Here is a 21862-nt window from a genome sequence, read left to right on the forward strand (position 1 = left end):
GGGAAGCCGTCCCCATGATTCAGTCATGTCCCGCCAGGTCTCTCCCTCGACATGTGGGGATTACAATTTGAGATGAGATTTGGGTGGGGACACAGAGCCAAACTATATCTTTCTGCCCCTGGCTTCTCCAAAATCTCATATCCTTTTCACATTTCAAAACCAATCATGCCTTCCCAACATTTCCCCAAAGTCTTAACTCATTCCAGCATTAACTTAAAATTCCAAGTCGAAAGTCTCAACTGAGACAAGGCAAGTCCCATCTGCCTTTGAGCCTGTAAAATCAAAAGCAACTTAGTTACTTTCAAGATATAATGGAGGTACAGGCAGTGGGTAAATGTTCCTATTCCAAATGGGAGAAATCAGCCAAAACAAAGGGGCCACAGGCCCCATGCAAGTCTGAAACCTGGCAGGGCACTCATGAAATTTTACAGCTCCAAAATAATCTCCTTTGACTCCATGTCTTACATCCAGGGCATGCTAATGCAAGGGATAGGCTCCTAAGGCCTTGAGCAGCTCCACCCCTGTGGCTCTGCAGGGTACAGCCCTTATGACTGCTTTCACAGGCTGGTGTTGAGTGCCTGTGGCTTTTCCAAGCACACGATGCAAGCTATAGGTGGATCTACCATTCTGGGGTCCAGAGGATGGCAGCCCTTTTCTCACAGCTTCACTAGGCAGTGCCCCAGTGGGGACTCTGTGTGTGGGCTCCAGCCCCACATTTCCCCTCTGATTTGCCCTAGTAGAGGTTCTCCATGAGGGCTCTGTCCCTGCAGCAGACTTCTGCCTGGATATCCAGGCTTTCCCATACATCCTCTGAAATCTAAGTGGAGGCTCTCAAAGCTCAACTCTTGTCTTCTGTACACTTGTAGGACCAACACCACGTGGAAGCTGCTAAGGCTTGGGTCTTGCACCCTTTGAAGCTACAGCCCAAGTTGCATCTTGGCCCCTTTTAGTCATGGCTGGAGCTGGGGTGGCTGGGATGCAGGACACCAAGTTCTGGGGCTGCACAGAGCAGCAGGGCCCTCCAGCCACAAACCATTTTTCCCTCCCAGACCTTCGGGCCTGTGATGGAAGGGGCTGTCTCAAAGATCTCTGAAATGCCCTAGAGACATTTTCCCCATTGTCTTGGCTGTTAACAAGTTACTTATGCAAATTTCTGCAGCTGGCTTGAACTCTTCCCCAGAAAATGGGTTTTTCTTTTCTACCCCATGCTCACATTGCAAATTTTCCAAACCTTTATGCTCTGCTTCCCTTTTAAACATAAATTCCAATTTCAAACCATATCTTTGTGAATGTAGATCACTGAACGCTTTCAGGATAAGCCAGGTCACCTCTTGAATGCTTTGCTGCTTAGAAATTTCTTCAGCCAGATACCCTAAATCATCATTCACTATCAGCATTTTGGTCAACACCATTCAACAAGTCTCTAGGAAGTTCCAGACTTACCCACATCCTCCTGTATTCTTCTGAGCCCTCCAAACTGTTGTATCCTCTGCCTGTTACCCAGTTCCAAAGTCGCTTCCACATTTTCAGGTTATCTTTATAGCAGTATTCCACTCTGCTGGTACCAATTCTCTGTATTAGTCCATTCTTACACTGCTCTAGAGATACTACCTGAGACTGGGTAATTTATTTTTTTTAAATAAAAAAAAAAAGAGAGATTTAATTGACTCACGGTTCTGCATGGCTGGAGAGGTCTCTGGAAACTTAAAATCATGGCAGAAGGCAAAGGAGAACCAAGCACCTTCTTCACAAGGTGGCAGTAGAGAGGGCAAAAGGGGAACTGCTAAAACCATCAGCTCTCACGAGAACTCACTCACTATCACGAGAACAACATGGGGGAAACCGACCCCATGATCCAATCACCTCCCACCAGGTCCCTCCATTGACATGTGGGGAATAAGATTTGGGAAAAGATTTTGGTGGTGACACAGAGTCAAACTATATCACAATGTTACTAATATAATGAGGTTTTATATTAGAAATCTTAAAATGTAGTTTTAATATAAAAATCTACAACTCTTTTTAAAGTAAACTAGTTTTTCTCACAGAATGAAAGAACCATGCTCCTTTAAGATAACAATATTGGTTGCAAAGTTATAAAGATTTCAGGTTTTTCTTTATGAAAACCATTTTCCTTCACACTTTTGAAATCCTACAGTTTGTAACAGCCTTCATAAATCAGTGATTTTCGTTTTAGCTCTGGCACAAAGCTTTTCAGCCAGTCCTGCTGTCTGTACCTGCTGCTTGACATCAGCAGGATTCTTGTCAAAACCTGGGTTTTGCATAAATTAGTGTTTAACCCTGGACAGGCTTTTCCTCCTCACTTCAGAGCAGCTTTTAAAAGACTGTCATGCCCTTATTCAAAGATAATGAAAGTGAATTTGACTATTGTACCATGCATTTTGTACTCTGAAGAATGTAGCTTATCAACACTGTTAGAATAACTTGAACTTTCCTAGTCTTTTTTATTTCTCTTTGAGCCTTAATTAATAATCTCCAGTCTTACACATTGCTTTACAATAGAGACATCATCATTGATACTCCAGTGTACCTTTCTGTTTGTCCGGAGGATCTGTTTGCTCTACTTTTTAATAAACAATTTACATTGGGGGCAGGGGCACAACAAAGGGGGGGCACACTTTAAATAATCTTATGGATAAACTTAGAATTTTTAAAAAGTTGATTGTCTTAATACTTTTCAGGAAGATACTATTTGAAAACCCAAGAAAATATGTGACTCTAATAACAGAGACTTCGTGCTTTCCTAACTTGTTCTTGCTGTCACTGTTTCAGTTACGGCTGAATAGCAAAGGAGAAATAGCTTCATCCTTGAACGAGAAGAATATAACACATATTTGATATGATCATACATTTATTATGTTCTTCCTTTGTGTAAGATGATAAGCAAATTACTCTCCAGATTGTAATCAGTTCCCCCAACCTCTGTTGAACATCTCAGATGTTTCAGATGTGGAATTACAGGTTACTAAAATACGGTTTATGAATTTCAATAAACCTAGAAATAGAATCATTACACTAAAATGTAATATATCTAGTAGTCCTAGTTGAATCAGGTGATACATGTCATCCAATTTTCCTTTACCTAAGTTGACAGAAATAAGTTCATCTCTCTTATTGTTCTTGTAGAAAATCTTGGGGATACTTTTTCTTTCTTCAACCATACTACCGTCAAAAATGACTGAGAAGGTTTTCTAAGCTTGGAAAGAGAATAATTCTTTTTAAAAGAGAGCTAATTACTAATATGCTGAACCTTTTGAAATCTCAGTGTAAGCAAAAATTCATACATTTAAGCATATTGCGCAAAATCAGCATTTATATAACAAGATGATATATTCTCTACTAACTTACTGAGGTAAAGTAGTATAAATGGTTGATAATGTGAGGATTAGAGTTTCAAAACATGATTACCATTGGAATGCTTATTGTGTGCTCGACACCGTGTATAACTCTTGATGTACATTAACTGATTTAATATCTATAGGATCTCTATAAAACAAATACTAATATGTTTACTTTACACACTAGGAAAACTACAAATATAGGTTCAGAGCTGTTAAGTAACTTGCCTAAAATCTTTGAGCTAGTAAGTTGCAGAGCTGATAGTCAGGTTTAGGACTTGGTGACACCATAGAGCATGAACCTTCACTTTATCTGTAAATGGAGGTAAATGATACAAACCTACTTGAGAATTTTTGTATGAATTTAATGAAATAATGTTTATTAAAATGTTTAGCATATTAATTGGTTCTCAATATGTGATAAATTGTTCTGATGAGTATTATTTAGTTCATTCAATCTTAGTTCTCACAAACTATAAGGGTGAGAACAGAAAATGTAGTGGTTAGAGGTATCAGCTGGTACTTTTCAAGGTGATAGAAGTATTTTACATAGGGCAGGAAAAAAAACCAACATATTTCTTTTAACCTATTATTCCATTGCTAAAAGAACTTAATTTTACACTAAGACTATCTTTATTGTCTTCTAAAATTCAATAGGATCTTGGTTCAAGATTAAGGTACATTTCAGCTGTCCATTTAGATGTTACCCTTTTAGATGGTAGTCTTCTAACTTCCACTCAGTTTGTAAAAATAAAGGCCGACAAGTCACCAAAATAACTTTTCAGAAATACCTGATGTAATATTACATAGTTAATTTCAGAATATACCAACAATAATACTGTGCCAAAATAATATCTTTCATTAACACATGGACTTTAACTATACTTAAATTTAAAACTTTGTATTTAGGTTGGGAAAATAATTCTCTATAAATTTAGAATAAAATAGATCTGGGAATAGATTGTAAGCATTTCATTTGATGGCAAGCACAATATGAGTGACCAGTAATTGAGCACCTACTAAAAATATTAAAGCAAGATTAGATATCAGATTGCCTAATAGATTTGTATATTGCCTAATAGAGTACCTTCATGAGAAATAATAGCATTGTATTCCAAGTAAGCCATACTTGGAATGTTATTCTTAGTACTAGGTTATGCAGAATGGTAACTATGAAAATGTGTAAAGGAAAAGATGATCAAGATGGTGGAGATTCTGGAAATAATGGTATTTGACCAAGAATTCTTATTAATAGAATAAGGAGAAGTAGAATATTTATTTTTAAATAATATCTTTCATATAGCAAAGGAAACAGACTTAAGAAAATATAAATAGAAGTTCCAGAGGCCAGGTGCAGTGGCTCACGCCTGTAATCCCAACACTTTAGGAGGCTGAGGCAGGTGGATCACCTGAGGTCGGGAGTTCGATACCAGCCTGACCAACATGGAGAAGCCCTGTCTCTACTAAAAATACAAAAAATTAGCCGGGCATGGTGGCGCATGCCTGTAATCCCAGCTACTCGGGAGGCTGAGGCAGGAGAATTGCTTGAACCCAGGAGGCGGAGGTTGCGGTGAGCCGAGATTGTGCCATCGCACTCCAGCTTGGGCAGCAAGAGCGAAACTCTGTCTCAAAAAAAAAAAAAAAAAAAAGTAGTTCCTGAAGTTCAGATTTGCACTTTCTAGTGAAGGATGCAAAGCAGTGGAGTTGGCTGCCTGAGGAAGCCAGAGCTCCCTTCACCAGAGTTATTTGCAAGAGGCAGAGCCACCATTTGAGTGAAATGCCATGGATGAATTTTGTGCTAAAGGGAAGATCAGAGCAGTGACTCCTGGAGTACCTCACATTTCTGAAACTATAGCTTTAGTACTCAGCCTGATAATTGATAAAGGTTTGTAAACCATAGTTTTCTTTATATTTCACTGAAGAGAAATAACAAACTATGGGTTGTTGGACATGAATAGGGAGTTAAATGTGATAATGGTGTTTGGTACATTGGGCCCTGCCTGCTTTAAGGCTTAAATTTTTCATTCTTTTCCTGTCATTTTTATATTTCTTAACTCTCATTAAGAGGGTGAAAACATCAGCAAACAACTATTTTTGTATCATTTGGTATAAAAATTTTTTCTTACAATTATATCAAGCATTTATTATAATTATCTCTCCTACCACTCCAAGTTTTAGTACTTTTTTGTGGCATTGATCTGGCCTGTATTTTATCAATTTGGCATGAAGGATTTTTTTTTTTTCTGATTTTTTTTTTTTTTTTTTCTTTTTTGAGACAGAGTCTCGCTTTGTCACCAGGCTGGAGTGCAGTGTGCAATCTCGGCTCACTGCAACCTCCACCTCCCGGGTTCAAGTGATTCTTCTGCCTCAGCCTCCCGAGTAGCTGGGACTACAGGCATGCGCCACCACGCCCAGCTAATTTTTGTATTTTAAGTAGAGATGGGGTTTCACCGTGTTGGCCAGGATGGTCTTGATCTTTTGACCTCATGATCTGCCCACCTCACCCTCCCAAAGTGCTGGGATTACTGGCGTGAGCCACTGCACCTGACCCTTTTTTTCTGATTTTTAAAAATCTGTATTATAGGTGTCCGTGGCATACTGTATCTGTCTGTATTGTTGGCCAGTCACATATATAAAATACATTGGCCTGTTTTAGCATTAAAAGCATTCTGGCATTATGATATAATCATTGCTCTCAGAGAAAGAATTCGTTAACTCATCTTATATTAGCCTACCAATTTAAGATGTAAAAATGACATAAACTATGAGAGAGTGAAATAGTTAACCACTTGTGATTAGTGCTCATATGTCTTAACCATAAAATATTCTAAAACATACTCAGTTAGCATATTTGGGAAAGTAGTTGCTTTTGCAAAAATAATTTACAGGCATTGACCTGAAAACATATCAATAGGCATAGATAGGCATATGCATTTTTCATTATTAATCATAATTGCTGTACTTCTACCTTTAAAATTTTGTTTCTAACTGGTTTCTTTTTATGGGATATCTTAAAATTTTAAGGGTGTAGGCTAAAGGCAATATGTTCAAAGACGTTAATCATGTTAATTTATTTTTTGCTTTCTCTTAAAATACTCAGATTTTATAGAGTGTCTGTAACTTTTGATTGATCATTTTCAGTAATGCACCTTTGCTAATTTCTTTCCTCCTTTTGTTCTATTTGCCCTTTTTTCTTTATACATTAAAAAAGAAGAAAAAGAGGCCACCCCACCTCTCCCCAAAACAAAAAAATGGTAACAATAAAATGAATTATATGAAATTATTAGTTTTAGTGAATAGTTTTTGAACCTCTGAAGAAATAAAAGTTAAGCTGGTGGCAAGAACCTTTCTGCTTGCATTGGCTCTTTCATTTTTTTCCAAAGACATTTTTGCTTTTTTTTTTTTTTTTCTGTTGAAAGCAATTTGAAGAATACACTTACAACAAGCTAAGTTCCTAATTTTCAGCAAAATCTATCAGTCTTATTTAGTTTAATTGAAGTGAGTAAACAAACTCATGTGTTTTGAATAGAAGTATATTTTATTAACTTAGAGTTATTTCATTGAGACTAATAGCCAACACTGCCTATTTGTGAAGCTCTTTTTAGGTATTTCTCATAGAATTCTCCTGATAAACCTCTGAGGTCATTACTTTAATCTATATGAGAAAACGAAGATGTAGAAAAGATGAGTAACATGCCTATGATGTGGTAGAATCTAAACCCAGACTCAGATCTGACTTAAGAGGTTGAGCTCTTACATGCCAATGCTGTGATATAGTATCTCTCAAGGAAATCTTTGAGCCAACTGACACATTTTGGAGCAGAAATATGTTCCCTACTCTGATTTCTGGACAAGCTTTTGGAATCTATTTAATCTTTAGCAATGGGTTTCAGAGAGGTACACATTTTTAAAAATTATATATTCGTTCTTGTACTTTACTATTTCAACAAAGACAATAACCATTACATGATGTTTATAGTAGCTTCAGGGCTGAAGCCATCTATTTAGTTAAAATTAACTATAGAACTTGGAGGATATTGTGCTAAATGAAATAAGCCAGACACAGAAAGACAGACACTACATGATCTCACTTATATGTGGAATCTAAAATAGTCAGACTCATAGAAACAGAGTAGTATGGTGGTTGCCAGGAGCAGAGGGTGAGGGAAATGAGGAGATGTTGGTCAAAGGTTACGAAGTTTCAGTTATGCCAGATGAATGGGTTCTGAATATTTAATGTGCAAAACAGTGACTACAATTAACAGTAGTGTATTGTATGCTTGAAATTTGCCAAGGTAGATCTTGTGTTCTTTTCCACAAAAACGGAGAAAGAATAAAGAAAATGGAACCTGTGAGGTGATGGATATGTTAACCTTGATTGTGATTATTTCACAGTGTATACATATATCAAAACATTAAGTTGTACATCTTAAATATATATGATTCCTGTGTATCTATACCTCAATAAAGCAGAAAAAATTCAGGAATAACATTGACTGTAGAAAAAAGTTCCTGATGGAAAACTATGTGAAGCAAGAAATGGAAATATGTACTGTATGATGCAATGAAAAGAACTTCAGGTGTACAGCCTAAAGGTCTCACTGAAGCATGGCCATTTACACAACTTTGAGCTAAGTACTCTGAGCCTTAGTTTTTTCATCTATAAAATGATGAGATTAATTCAAAACCTTTTTATAAGGATTAAATAAGATAACATGCAAAATGCCAGGCACACAATGGAATAAGCATTCATACTCCTTTTTTCTGTTTCAAGTTGTAAACTCATGTGGTTTCAAATGGAAGAGGATCCATAACTTTTATCATTTGGAATTTAATAAGGGTGTCTTCTCTCCTACTGTCTTTTTTGTACTATATTCTGATTAAAATATGGATGCAGCTTTTTTATGTTTTCACTGAATTTTCACAAGTGCTTAACCTGCCAAAAATAGCTTGTTTACATTATATTAATGTGTAGATCTTAGTGATGTTAGAGGAAGGACAATGATGAATAGTACTGTATTTGCTTCTACTGTCATTTAAAAATTAGTTTTTCATTTATGTTAAAGTTTAGATGTCTTGTTTAGATTGTGCTTTACTAAGAAGAGCTTATAATAAAACCCTTGAGTTAGGTATTCAGATGATTTCGTGATATCCTGTAGAATCATAAACAATTTTAATATAACTTTAGAAAATATAGTATTTAAAGAAAAAAGATTAGAACCACAATGGGATGTCCCACAGTCCTCCTGAAATTTTCTATGATACTGGAATGAAAATATTATGTTATGTCAGCCATGCATTTTGAAACAGTTGTTTAGTAATAAGGTTTTGGATCTGATTTTTCTTTCGTCTTCAATTAGCATTTTTTTCTCTTCTGCCATAAAATGTTTTGTTTAAATAAAATGCGCTGGATGAGGTACATAAAAAGAGATTATCTTAGAGCTGCTCTGGAGGTATGGGAGACTATAATTCTCCAATATATTTTCTTCTAAAGGGGAATTGTTTTACTCAGAGCTTCAGAAACCAAGATAATCTGTTATAAAACTTACTATATTTGGTTATATATCATAATAATTTTCTCATGTGTTAATGAAACCTGAGGGGTTTTTTCCATTTAGGTATATGAGGTGAGTTTTTAATTATAAAATGAGACATTTAATTTATAGGAGTCAAGTATAGGGTTTAAATTTTCTCTGTGATAGAAGGCAAAGAGAGAAAGGCTCTGAACTCAGAGCCAGAGACCTGCATTCCAGTTCTGGCTCTTCCACTAGCTCATTTTATTAATCAAGTCACTCCACCCAATTGGTTGTCAGTGAGTAGCAAAGGTTGAACTAGGTTGGGTTTTCAATTTCTGTGGCTTGAGGGCTACAGAGGTTGAAGAAAGTAAGGAAGAGAAAGCCAAAGGGGTACTGCTCACAAATGTGTAAAAACACCCACTTTAACCTGGGCCCATATATTTTATATAGGAATTCTACATAAGATTTCATTTGAAACAAGAATGCTGAATTTACCCTCAAAATAAATAATAAAAAAATATAAATCTGCTCTGTTAGATTTATCTCCAGTTCCCCTGCAGTTCTGAGATTTATGATACCTGTATTCCTTACCCTCATTACTAGGTACCACAGTGAGGAGCAGTCGGGCTTGGTAATCAGACCTGTGTTCTAGCTCAAGTAGTGGCACTAGTTACTTGAGCAAGTGATAGCCTCTTAGTTTGACTAACTGGTCTTTACAAAATCTTCCTGTTTTATAATCTGTGGTTCCAGGCTACTATGGGCCCAGGTTTTTGTTGTTGTTGTTGTTTGTAGTAGAACTACAAATATTAAAGTGGAACTTTTTTTAAACAAGGATAATTGGTAAAGTTCAGTATTGATAATAATACATGACTCCCATGGGCACCAAGGTTGTCTGTAATCTTCATAGAAAATAAGGGCTGAGGCTGGGCGCAGTGGCTCATGCCTGTAATCCCAGCACTTTGAGAGGCCAGGGTGTGTGGATCACTTGAGATCAGGAGTTCGAGACCAGCCTGGCTAACATGGTGAAACCCCGTCTCTACTGAAAATATAAAAAAATTATCTGGGCTTGATGGCGCATGCCTGTAATTCCAGCTACTCGGGAGGCTGAGGCAGGAGAATAGCTTGAACCTGGGAGGTGGAGGTTGCAGCGAGCCAAGATTGCGCCACCACATTCCAGCCTGGGTGACAGAGCAAGACTCAGTCCCTCCCCCCGCCAAAAAAAGAAAAGAAGAGCTGATTCAGCTTTTAATTTTTAGCTACTCTAATATAGAAGAATATTAGTATAGTTAATCTAAAAACAGACTTGTGTTTAAAGATATTTTAAGTTTTATTAAAGTCCATTACATGTTTTGGGAGAGCAGATTTGTCTTTATGATGACTACTTAGGTTTTATATAAAAATCAGTTTACACTTCCATAAATACAAGCTAAACACCTCAGGCAAAAGGTGGCTTGGAAATTCATAGAATAAGTGGTTCATGTATGAATCACTGAAGGAGACATGTACTTAGTAACATTTCATGGTTCAAAATATCCTCAATTTCAAGGACTACTGCAGAGTATATTGAATTTCATATGCTGATGTATGTAGTGTGACTACTATACAAATTCTGTTAAAAGAAACAAATGATTAAATTTTATTCAATTATACATAACATAGCTATTAGGTGACAATATTAAGTTTTTCTAAGTTTTTACTTTTTTTTCATTGAAGAGAATAATTGCCATTCCCATTTCCCACCTCCACCAACCAAATAATGTATCACTGGCTCTTCACAAAGTTATGACTTGGGAAAATGCTGAAGGAATGGTAATATAAGATAAAGTGGGCTAGGCATGGTGGCTCACACCTGTAATCGCAGCACTTTGAGAAGCCAAGGTGGGTGGATTACCTGAGGTCAGGAGCTCAAGACCACCCTGGATAACATGATGAAACCCCATCTCTACAAAAATACAAAAAATTAGCTGGGCATGATGGCTGGTACCTGTAATCCCAGCTGCTCAGGAGGCTGAGAGGGGAGAATCACTTGAACCTGGAAGGCGGAGGTTGCCTTGAGCCAAGATTGCGCCATTGCACTCCAGCCTGGGTGACAGAGCAAGACTCCGTATCAATTTTTTTTTAAAAAAAAGGCAAGGCGATTCATTAAGTTAAGTAAAAATGAACATATAGCTGGAGCTGAGGTAAGTATTTAAGTATTCTGAGCAAATAGAGCTCCCCCCCAAAATTTCCATAGAGAGTTGGGTCAGCATTTACATCTTAGGGGTAGAAGCAGAGGAAGAAATGTCCCAAATTTCCAAACTCAAACTTCCTGAGGTTAGAATTCTTTTCCAGGCTGCTCTGATACTTACGAGTAGGAAGTGTCATTTGCCTAGCCTAGGGTTTCTCAACTTCAACACTGCTGGCATTAGGACTGGATAATTTTTTGTTGTGTGGGCTGTCCTGTGCATTGTAGGATATTTAGTAGCATCCTTGGCCTCTACCCATTAGAGAGAATAACAACTCCTTCCAGGCATTGCCTGGTGCCCCCAGCCGAGGCAGAATAGCTCTCACTTGAGAACTCCTTCCTTAAAGGACTGGTTTGTATGCTTAGCTGCATTTCACCTTACTATTTGTGGAACAGAGAACCTGACTTCTATTTAAGTGTGTTTCATACCTCCTTCTGAAGTGTGTTCCAAGTGACCAATTTATGATGAACTTTTATAACACGGCTCATTTATAAATGGGGAATATGTAGTTTGTCTGTGTTCTCACTCCAGATACAGTATACAGTAATGCGAGATTGAAGATGATATGCAGGAGATTGAAGATGATATGCATATCATTGAAGATGATATGCAGTTGTAACTTGTCAAATGCACATTATAGATGAAGTTGTATATCTCCTTTTTGCATTGGTTTTTGTCTTTTGTTGTATTAAAAATACCACTTAATTTATGTTTGGTGTCAATGATTATTGCAGTTTTGTATCTTTTCATTAAGAAGGAGCAATAAACTAGTAAATATTAGTATAAAAGAGCTCATATTGAATATTAGTTATTTAGTTTTATAAAACCTATCTGATAACATGGCTGAGGTAAAGCAAAAGTCTTTTTTTTTAATATTTGAAGAGATTTATTCTCAGTCAAATATGAGTGACCATGGCCCATGACACAGCCTTCAGGAGGTCCTGAGAAAAATGTGCCCAAGGTGGTCGGGGTGCAGCTTGGTTTTATATATTTTAGGGAGACGTGAGACTTCAATCAAATACATTTAAGAAATACATTGGTTTGGTCAAGACGGGACAACTTGACGCGGGGGCTTCTAGCTTACAGGTAGATTTTTAAAAATTTTCGGTGCAAAAATCTGAGTCCCAATAAAATGGTTCTGAATCACAGAATCTTAGGCGAAGATGACATTGGACAGTTCCTATTTATGAAAATTATTGCAGATCTTGTAAAGAATCTTGCCTGTGAGTCAGAAAGAAAATGGCCCTGGTTTGGACTCTTCCTCTAATTAGCTCTGTGACTTGGGAAAATCACTTCACCTCTGTTGGTTTATAGACTCATCTGTTGAATCTAGAAGGATGGATTAGATGGCCTTCCAGAACTGTGCCAGCAATAATGTAGTGTCAGATTTTTAAAAAAATGTTTGTAAACTATGAAATTAAAATTATTTTTTTTGAGTTGTAAATCTCTTACAGAGTACTGAGACCTAAAGGAAGAAGATAGGCTAGAAGAGGAATAAAGTATAAATTTCATTCAAAGATGGCTGAAAATAAACTGATCTATTAAATCAAGCTGTGTGTTATATAAAGAGGAAAGAAGTACCCATTCTGTGCTAAAAATTACTAGCCATATACTATAAGAAGTGACTGTTATGGGTAACCAGATTTGCTCTCAACAGCTCTGCAGGACGAGTATTTAAAAGTTAAAAAGCACAGATTGTGCCTCTGACAATACTGGAACTGAAAACGAAACTATCAATATCTTTTTTTTTGTTTTGTTTTGTTTGAGAAGGAGTCTTGCTCTTTCGCCCAGGCCGGGGTGCAGTGGCGCCATCTCGGCTCACTGCAAGCTCCGCCTCCCGGGTTCACGCCATTCTCCTGCCTCAGTCTCCTGAGTAGCTGGGACTACAGGCGCCCGCCACCTCGCCCGGCTAATTTTTTGTATTTTTAGTAGAGACAGGGTTTCACCATGTTAGCCAGGATGCTCTCGATCTCCAGACCTCGTGATCCGCCCGCCTCGGCCTCCCAAAGTGCTGGGATTACAGACGTGAGCCACCGCTCCCGGCCATCAGTATCTTTTTTACTTTTTTTTAGCTTCTACTTTATATAGACAGATTAAAGACATCAAGTTATGGGTTATGTGAAAGAAATCTCATGGTTGGTCATCTCTGTAAAACCATTTACTTGGATCTGGTTAGTTCAGTTCGTGAATTCTTTAAACACAATAGATAGAAATAGATTTTCAAATAGCATTGTCGTTTTTATTATGTAAATCCAGCTCTCAGCAAATACAGTGTCCTATCTCTGTGTATTTTATTAATAAAATACAGATTTTTAGATGTTCTCCAGCCAATTCTGCAGCCAAGTGTGGAGAAAAGTAGTGTTCCATTCTAATTCCTGAAATAATTACTTCATCTCCTACAGTACCAAATATATTTTCATAGTTTTCAGTTAATATGCAGAGTTTCAAATGTTGTCATGTCTTAAAATAGCTACTTTTCACATTTAGCTATAATACTTGAAAATCATTCAGAACACTGACCAGAATAATAAAAAATAACTTCTTTCCTGAATACTTTTATATTTTTCTTTTAATTGCTTTGCTTAATTACAGATTTAATATCTGATACTTCTAACCATTTTGAGATTGATTGTTAATGAAAGGGATATAGGGAAAGGAAAACTCATCTGGAAGTTGATCTCTAAAAGGCAGTTATTTAATTATACCAGATATATTGTCAGATTTCTGCATTCTCTTCTTTCAGTGATGATAGGCCCCTCAGGATAATCATTAATTTTTGGCTATTGGCTTCTTTCTTTTACATGCAGACTGAGACTTAAAGATTTAAACAGCAGTGTTAGAATGCAAAACCGAAAGATACTACTGTCTTAGAAGTATTAGGGCAAAGTCACAAAGCTTTCCCAAGCTTCAGTATTCTTTATATAAAGTGGAAATAATAGTTCTTTTTTTTTTTTTTTTAAGAACACTTTGGAGGATGTCTAAAATGAGAATTATGTTCATGCCAAATTTAAAAATCATTGCTAAATAATAGGATTTGACCAAATTATCTTACCATCTTTGTTTCCATTAGGTAAAATTGCAGTAATTGGATCTATAAAGATTTAAAGAATAGAACTCAGTCTTTTCTATGTTATTAATAAGATCAAAGGAAAGCAATATTTTGAGAAAGAAGATTCAAAGATAAAGTAAGGAAGAGAAAAAATAGGATTAATTTCCAAAATCATGCAAATTATTGTGCTTTGATAATTCAGTTGGAATTTAAACTCCCTGCTTAGTGAAATAGATGCTTGCTTTTTCATAAGCAAAACTGAGAGCTAATTTTTTCTCTCTCTAATAGGGCACATACTTCATAGCTGTGTTAATTCAAAAACATTAAAATAACAGGGTGGCAGGACTCAGTAAGAAACCAGTGTGGCTTTGACTATATTTTGTTGCTTCTAAGTCCTTTTCAAATATTATCATTAACTATACTCTTTATGCTATTTAATCTGCTTATCCTAATTTCCCTATGCTACTCCTTGAGCTGGTAGATATACCCATTCAGTAAGAAAGCAAATAAAAATAAAATAGTTTGAGTCTTACTCTGGTGATCTCTCTATCATGCATGAAGCTTTCTTTATATGTAAATTGTATTCCTCCCCTATTCCAAACCATTATTTTTTTCTGTCTCTAGATGTAAGGTTCTTAACAGTGTTGGAGATTTCATCAGATGGGGACAGACAGCTGGTGAACATTCTTTGGCTCTTCAACCCCTTTTCTTTATTCTACCAAAACCCTTTTCCATGATAAATACCTAGAAACATTTAGAAGCCCAAATATTCAAGAAAATTGTCATTATAATGCTTGCTTTTCTGTATGTTTTTACCACATTGTGTCAAGCCATTTGATGAGATGATCTTGCTATTATTTGGAAATAGTTTCCTTTTCTAGAATAAAATTCAATTCTAATCTTACCACTATAAACGATGTTTTTCTATTACCAAGGATCAAAAGAGTTTTAACAGTATCCCTGCCTTTTTCTTTTCTTTTCTTTTTTTTTCCCTTCCCCTTGCCTCCCTCTGTTGTAAAAGTTGACGTGTGAATTCCAGGGCAGCTTAAGAGACATATTATTAAAATAGGGACCATAAAATTTTTTTTACTTAAGAAACTTGGAGCCATTTTGAACATGTAAAATCACTACTCTTTGCAAATAGGAGGAAGAAGGCACCTACGATCAAACTCTGGAGTTCCGTAGGGGAGGTGATGGCCAGCCAAGACGATCCACTCGGCCAACCCAACAGTTTTACCAACCACCCCGGGCTCGGAACTAATAGGAAAAGGTAAACTTAACATTGTGAAGTGATTTTCATATAAAGAAAGATGAAGTTCATGTTAAGCATATAAGTCCAATTAGTGATTTTTTTTTCTTTGAGACAAAAGTTTCACTCTTGTTGCCCAGGCTGGAGTGCAGTGGCGTGATCTCGGCTCACTGCAACTTCTGCCTCCCAGGTTCAAGCGATTCTCCTGCCTCAGCTTCCCGAGTAGCTGGGATTACAGGCATCCACCACCATGCCCAGCTGATTTTTTTTTTTTTTTTTTGGTAGAAATGGGGTTTCACCATGTTGGCCAGGCTGGTCTTGAACTCTTGACCTCAGGTGATCCACCTGCATCAGCCTCCCAAAGTGCTGGGATTACAGGAGTGAGCCACCATGCCTTTTAATGTGCCTACTAGAAAATTTAAAATTACATATGTCTTGTGATATTTCTGCTGGGCAGTACTGTCCTAGAATGTGATATATCTTTATCTTCCCCAGAGTTCCTTCACTGGTTAAAAATTAGTTCTGCCATCCTAAGTGAAGAAATTTTTTTCATCTGTTCTAACCCTCAGCTTCTCATGTAGTAGTAGTCTGCCTAGAGTGGAAGTCTAATGCTAATTGACTTCTGAATTACTGTAGCAAGCCAATGTAGCACCTTTTTCCCTTTATCACTGGCTTTTTTTGTGTGCCTAATGCAAGGTCATCAAGTAAACAGTCCTGACCTACTGTCCATAGTGTCACAGAAGAGCTACTTCTTGACTCTAGGCATTTTTCTTACGGCATGGAATAACTGGTTTATCATTTAGTGCCCGTGTCTGCTTTTAAGCAGAATCAAAAGAATATGTAAGGACTTCAGCAACTTTGTGTTGTATAAGACAGAACATACACTTATAAAATAAGCTCAGTGTGCTTATAATTAAATCACACTGAGAAAGGTGAATGAAAACTGAGAATTCTCTCTTAGCTTTGCCATATATGACAAACCCACAGCTAGACTTATACTGAACAGGGGAAAAACTGCAAGCCTTTCCTCTAAGATCTGGAACAAGACAAAGATGTCCATTTTTACCACTTGTATTCAACATAGTTGAATAAAATAGAAGTACTAGCTAGAGCAATTAAGAGAAAGAAATAAAGAACATCTGAATTGGAAAGAAAGAGTCAAATTATTCTTGTTTGCAGAGGATATGATCTTATATTTAGAAAAACCTAGAGTCTACCAAAAAAACTATTAAAACTGACAAATTCAGCAAAGTTGCAGGATACAAAATCAACATACAAAAATGCTACTATTTCTATATGTCAACCGCAATTGGTTTTTTTCCCCCTTTTCTTCTTCTTTTTTGAGACAGAGTCTGGCTCTGTCACTCAGGCTGGAGTGCAGTGGCACCATCTCAGCTCACTCCAGCCTCTGCCTTCTGGGCTCAAGACGTCCTGCCATCTCAGCCTCCCTAGTAGCTGGGACCACAGGTGCACACCACCATGCCTAGCTGATTTTTGTATTTTTTGTGGAGATGGGGTTTTGCCATGTTGCCCAGGTTGGTCTCAAACTCCTGAGCTCAAGCAATCTGCCTGCCTCAGCCTCCCAAAGTGCTGTAATTAAAGGCATGAGAGCCACTGTGCCCGGCCTCAACAGCAAACAATCTGAAAAGGAAACCAAGAAAGTAATCCCAATTAAAATAGCTACAAATACAATAAAATACCTAGGAATAAATTTAACCAAAGAAGTGAAAGATCTCTACAATGAAAACTGTAAAACATTGATAAAAGAAATTGAAGAGGACACACAAAGAAACTGAAAAGATACTCCATGTTCATGGATTAGAAGAATCGATAGTGTTAAAATGACAGTACTACCCAAAGCAATCTACAGATTTAATGAAATCTCTATTAAAATACTAAGGACATCCTTCATATAAATAGAAAAAATAATTCTAAAATTTATATGGAACCACAAAAGTCCCAGAGAAGCCAAAGTTATCCTGAGCAAAAAGAAGAAAGCTGGAGGCATCAGACTACCTAATTTCAGATTATACTACAAAGCCATAGTAAACAAAATAGCATAGTACTGACATAAAAACAAACAGACCAATGGAACAGAATGGAGAACCCAGAAATAAAGCTCTATATTTGCAGTCAACTCATTTTTGACATAGGTGCCAAGAACATACATTGGAGAGATGATAGTCTCTCCAATAAATGATCCTGGGAAAACTGGATATCCATATGTGGACGAATGAAACTAGATTCCTACTCTCATCATAAGCAAAAATCAAAATGGATTAAATACTTAAATCTAAGACTTGAAACTATGACACTCGTAGATGACAACACTGGAGAAACACTCTAGGACATTGGTCTGGGCAAAAACTTTTTGAGTAAGACCTCAAAAGCACAGACAACCAAAGCAAAAATGAACAAATGGAATAACATCAGTTAAAAAGATCCTGCATAGCAAAGGAAACAGTCAACAAAGAGACCACCCACAGAATGGGAGAAGATATTTTCAAACTATCCATCTGACAAGCACTTAATAACCAGAATATATAAGCTCAAACAACTCAAGAAAAAAAATAATAATCTGATTTTTTAAATGGGCAAAAGACTTGAATAGGCATTTCTCAATAGAAGACATACAGATGGCCAACAGGTATATGAAAAAATACTCAACATCATTAATCATCAGAGAAATGCGAATCAAATACAATGAGATATCACCTTACCTCAGTTAAAATGACTTTTATCCAAAAGAAAGGCAGTAATGAATGCTAGCAAGGATGTGGAGAAAGGAGAACCCTTTTACATTGTTGGTGGAGATGTAAATTAGCACAGCCACTATGGAGAACAGTAAGGTGGTTCCTAAAAAAACTGAAAATAGAACCACCATATGATCCAGCAATCCCACTACTGTGTATTTATCCAAAGGAAAGGAAATCAGGGTATTTTATTTCTTTTTAATTGCTTAAAACAAAGTTTTAAATTGTGGCCAAAGATTGTCAATTCCCTCATTGCTGGAAGGCAGCCATTGTTTAACAGTGGACTCAATTTCTTCAGGGCTGTTGAAGGCAGGTAGGATCTAGCAGAGCTAGAAGTAGAGAGGAGGCAGTGAACATGAATGAGGGTGCAGCCAGATGAGGGGAACTCTTAGTCCCCTTGACCCTTCTTTAGTTTCTTTCATATATTTTATATACTAGGGTTCCATGGGAAATTTCCTTTGAAAAATAATATATTGCTTAAAAGTAAATTGTAAACCATTACCATATGGTAACTGTAGCTTATCCATATCAAATAACAACGCACACAGTTCCTAATCAACTTAAACATCACAATCTTAGTGGTTTTCTGTGTTCCCTGAGTTAAAACTTCCATCTTGACAAAGTGCTTGCTTTGGATTGTACTGTTAACAGGAAATACATGATGCAGATATTTTGGATTCCTGACATCGATAAAAAAAATTGGTGGGGGACAGTGCCGTGATGGTATCATTTGAAAACTCTCACTACAAAATTCACCCTAAAAAATAAGACATGTGATCTTGTTTGAAGAAAATTTTACTTAGTTTTGCATTGTAATTCAAGCATATGTTATGAAAGACTATGAAGTAGAATGAAATACCTCTTTGACATAGTATCTTTGAATGGGAGGTTCAAAAATAATAATGTTCTGCTCTTGTTACATAATGGAATATATTCTTGAGATAAAAGATATTTGTTTCCTCATTCCTGGTTTGTATTAACTTAAACATCTAAAAAGAAGATAAACATTGTAGCCAGCCATTTGACTTCCAGAAAATATAAGCATGAATTCTAATATATGCTGAAATTTTCTAAGGTTTTGTTATCTGAAATTATGAAGGTAGTGAAGAAAGCACTTAAGGTGCTTTCTATTATCACTTTTAAAAAACATAATTTCACAGTCAAAGGTTTTCTTTTTATGTTTTGAGTACTTTACTAGGTGATGAATGACACATGGTAGCTGTTCAGTAAGTGTTTATTAAATCAGTATGTTTTGATAAAGTTTTAGATTTGTAATTTGCACATTCTTTGATTATCCTAAAACTTTTTTTCAAGGCCCCCACAGACCCCCTTCCCCCGACCCTCTACACACATACACTTCCTCATTGTGGTGAGAGAATTGGATTCCACTTGAGCCGAATACTAAGGACAGCTTCAATGACAGAGCAGGAGATACCTAGGAATCAGGGCTAGGTGAGGGAAGGTCTCGGGGAGCATGTGGAAAAATAGGCCCAAGTCTGAGAAAAAGTGGTGACAAGTCAGATATGAGACTTTAGGGGAGATAGAGCCCAAAACTCCAAACTTCTAGTTCCTGGACACTGTCATAACTGTTAGCTTGGAAATATGAGCAGATATAAAATAGAGAAATTATACATAGTTCTTTAGTCCAACCAAAACTTTGTGCGTTTGGAGAGGTTTCTGACATGAGTGGAGTCCTAGGAACTAGATACTAATTAGTAGGAGCAGCCCTTAGACATGAAGTTTAAGCTTCACATTCCTGGTGGGGTGGAGTCCTCTGAAGACACTGTATAGGCAGAGGAAAGTTTAAACGAGGGAAGCAGAGTCCATAGCAAGTGGCTCTCAGTGGCTACAATAGAGAATATGAACCAAAACAATGGGTGTTAGAAATATTTTTCGGTGATGAAAACAGCATGGCTTCAAATACATAAGAGTTTGAATTTGTTGTGTTTGATGTGTCATGAACTTTTGATTAAGAGAGTGATATTAAGTGATCAAAATTAAGCTTAGGAAATATTGCAGCTGGATGTAGGATGGATTATAGCACCAGGAGGGAAAGAACCTAAGAAGCTATTGCACTGGTCCACTCAAACATTGGTTAGAGTTGCATGTCCTGCTGTGAAAAGAGAGATGACAGAGACCTGTGCAGGAAGCTTTTGTAAGACAGATCAGCAGGAAGCTCCTGCTGCCATTGAGGTCAAGGCTCAATGTGTAAAGCAGTTAAATAAACGCTGACCCACTTGGAACTTCCAGTTTCTTCTTTGTTTGATGAAAGAATGGTATTCCCAGTTTCACGTACTAGTCAGAATCCCTAAAACCAATAGCTAAGCATAGACTACTACATAGGTACTGTAAACTTATTTTCAAAGTCCTGGTTTTTAACACCATTTTTAACTACTAAAAGATGTATTTTTAAATGTTGAAATTTTTTTTGACAATCTGGTCCAGCATCAATGTCAGGAAAATGATCACTATAAAGATAACTGTTACAGAACTCCATGATGCCAGCAGAACAGGCAGCAGGTGAGGATTATAGTACCCGATGCTCTTTATTTTCTAAGCAGGAGACTGTTTACTTCCCAAGACTTATGAGCTGTTTGTATGCAGCCGCAGGAACTCCACTAGTCCCTGCCTAAGCACGCTGTCATGCATGAGGCTAAAATAGGCCTGGAGCATACAAGTCTTCTCTCGCCATTTATCTCAGCTCTTTCTCTTGTCACCACCCAAAGTGGTTTTAACTAGAGTGGTGCCTAATAAATGTGGGGAGCAGGCAGGGGGAGGTGACAGACCAAAATAAATCACCTGTGTGGAGCAACTCAATTCAGAGGTGTTCACAGAAGAACTGGAGGCGGTTAAGATAGGGAAAGACGTGGTTCATTGGCAGACTGCATCTGTTTTCGGTAATCCTCTGTTACAAACAGTTCAGTTAATCCAAATTCCTGAAATCAACATGCCAGCAATAAATGGTATAACAGTGGCAGAGATGTACTTTAACAAAGTCTAAAAGAAAAATTTATTTTCAAAAAAATTTTGCTTTTTTCTTTCATATTGCTTTATAAAGATTATGTTTACAAATTAGCAGTATCCAAAATTCTAGTCAAGATCTATTTATATTTATACAAACACTTCACATTTACAGATAAGTTTCAGCAGAAATTTATCTTGACAAAGTATAGAAAAGTTAATTTGAGGCTTCAATTTCATTTTGTTCATTTCTTTTTAAAGTAGACTCTTTGTGAAGAAACGAGCCGGTGACTGAAACATCCTGGTGGAAACCTGTTGACAGACCTTCCACTTTCTCTTCAGAATAAGTAGCAGCTGTGGTGGATATTATTATTTGAAGAAAGAAAAAGCAGATTTTAGGGTGGAAAAAACAGTCAACTCACACAAAGAATGGGAAAAAATACTGAGTTAAATAAAGCAAATACCTTTTACAAGTGAAAGGAAGAATTTTTCTTCTGCCATCAATAAAACCATTGTGCTATTATTGTTTTACTGTGTGTTTTATTTGCCTGATGTTATCTTTCTTGTTCATCTGGTATTAACCCCATACTAATTGCCTTTCTATGGGATAGCAATTTAAGCATACTGAAGCCTCCCCCTATAATTACAGAATAAACTGACACAGCTTGCCGCATTTCTTAAAAAAACAGCCTGAAGCCAAATAGCAGTTCTTAGTATGGTAATACCTGCTAAATATGACGGCAAAAAGTA

General features: G+C 36.8%; 1 protein-coding gene across 16 annotated transcripts in view; it reads left to right on the top strand.

Moving 5' to 3' along the window:
- The window catches only part of TDRD3 (tudor domain containing 3), a 178307-nt gene extending 156672 nt beyond the window's left edge, over positions 1 to 21635 (top strand). For 7 of the 16 annotated variants that reach the window (XM_063650914.1, XM_063650915.1, XM_063650918.1 and 4 more), the window contains 3 exons: positions 12097 to 12186; positions 15294 to 15419; positions 21374 to 21635. In XM_063650914.1, coding sequence (XP_063506984.1) covers positions 12097 to 12186; positions 15294 to 15410 — 207 coding nt within the window. In that variant the 3' untranslated portion in view covers positions 15411 to 15419; positions 21374 to 21635. The remainder of the gene's footprint in view (positions 1 to 12096; positions 12187 to 15293; positions 15420 to 21373) is intronic. The other 9 variants (XM_054446130.2, XM_063650916.1, XM_054446126.2 and 6 more) reach the window with 3 other exon arrangements.
- The last annotated feature ends 227 nt before the right edge of the window (positions 21636 to 21862 follow it).

Source organism: Pongo pygmaeus, chromosome 14, assembly GCF_028885625.2.
Source record: "Pongo pygmaeus isolate AG05252 chromosome 14, NHGRI_mPonPyg2-v2.0_pri, whole genome shotgun sequence".
Classification (NCBI taxonomy): domain Eukaryota; kingdom Metazoa; phylum Chordata; class Mammalia; order Primates; family Hominidae; genus Pongo; species Pongo pygmaeus.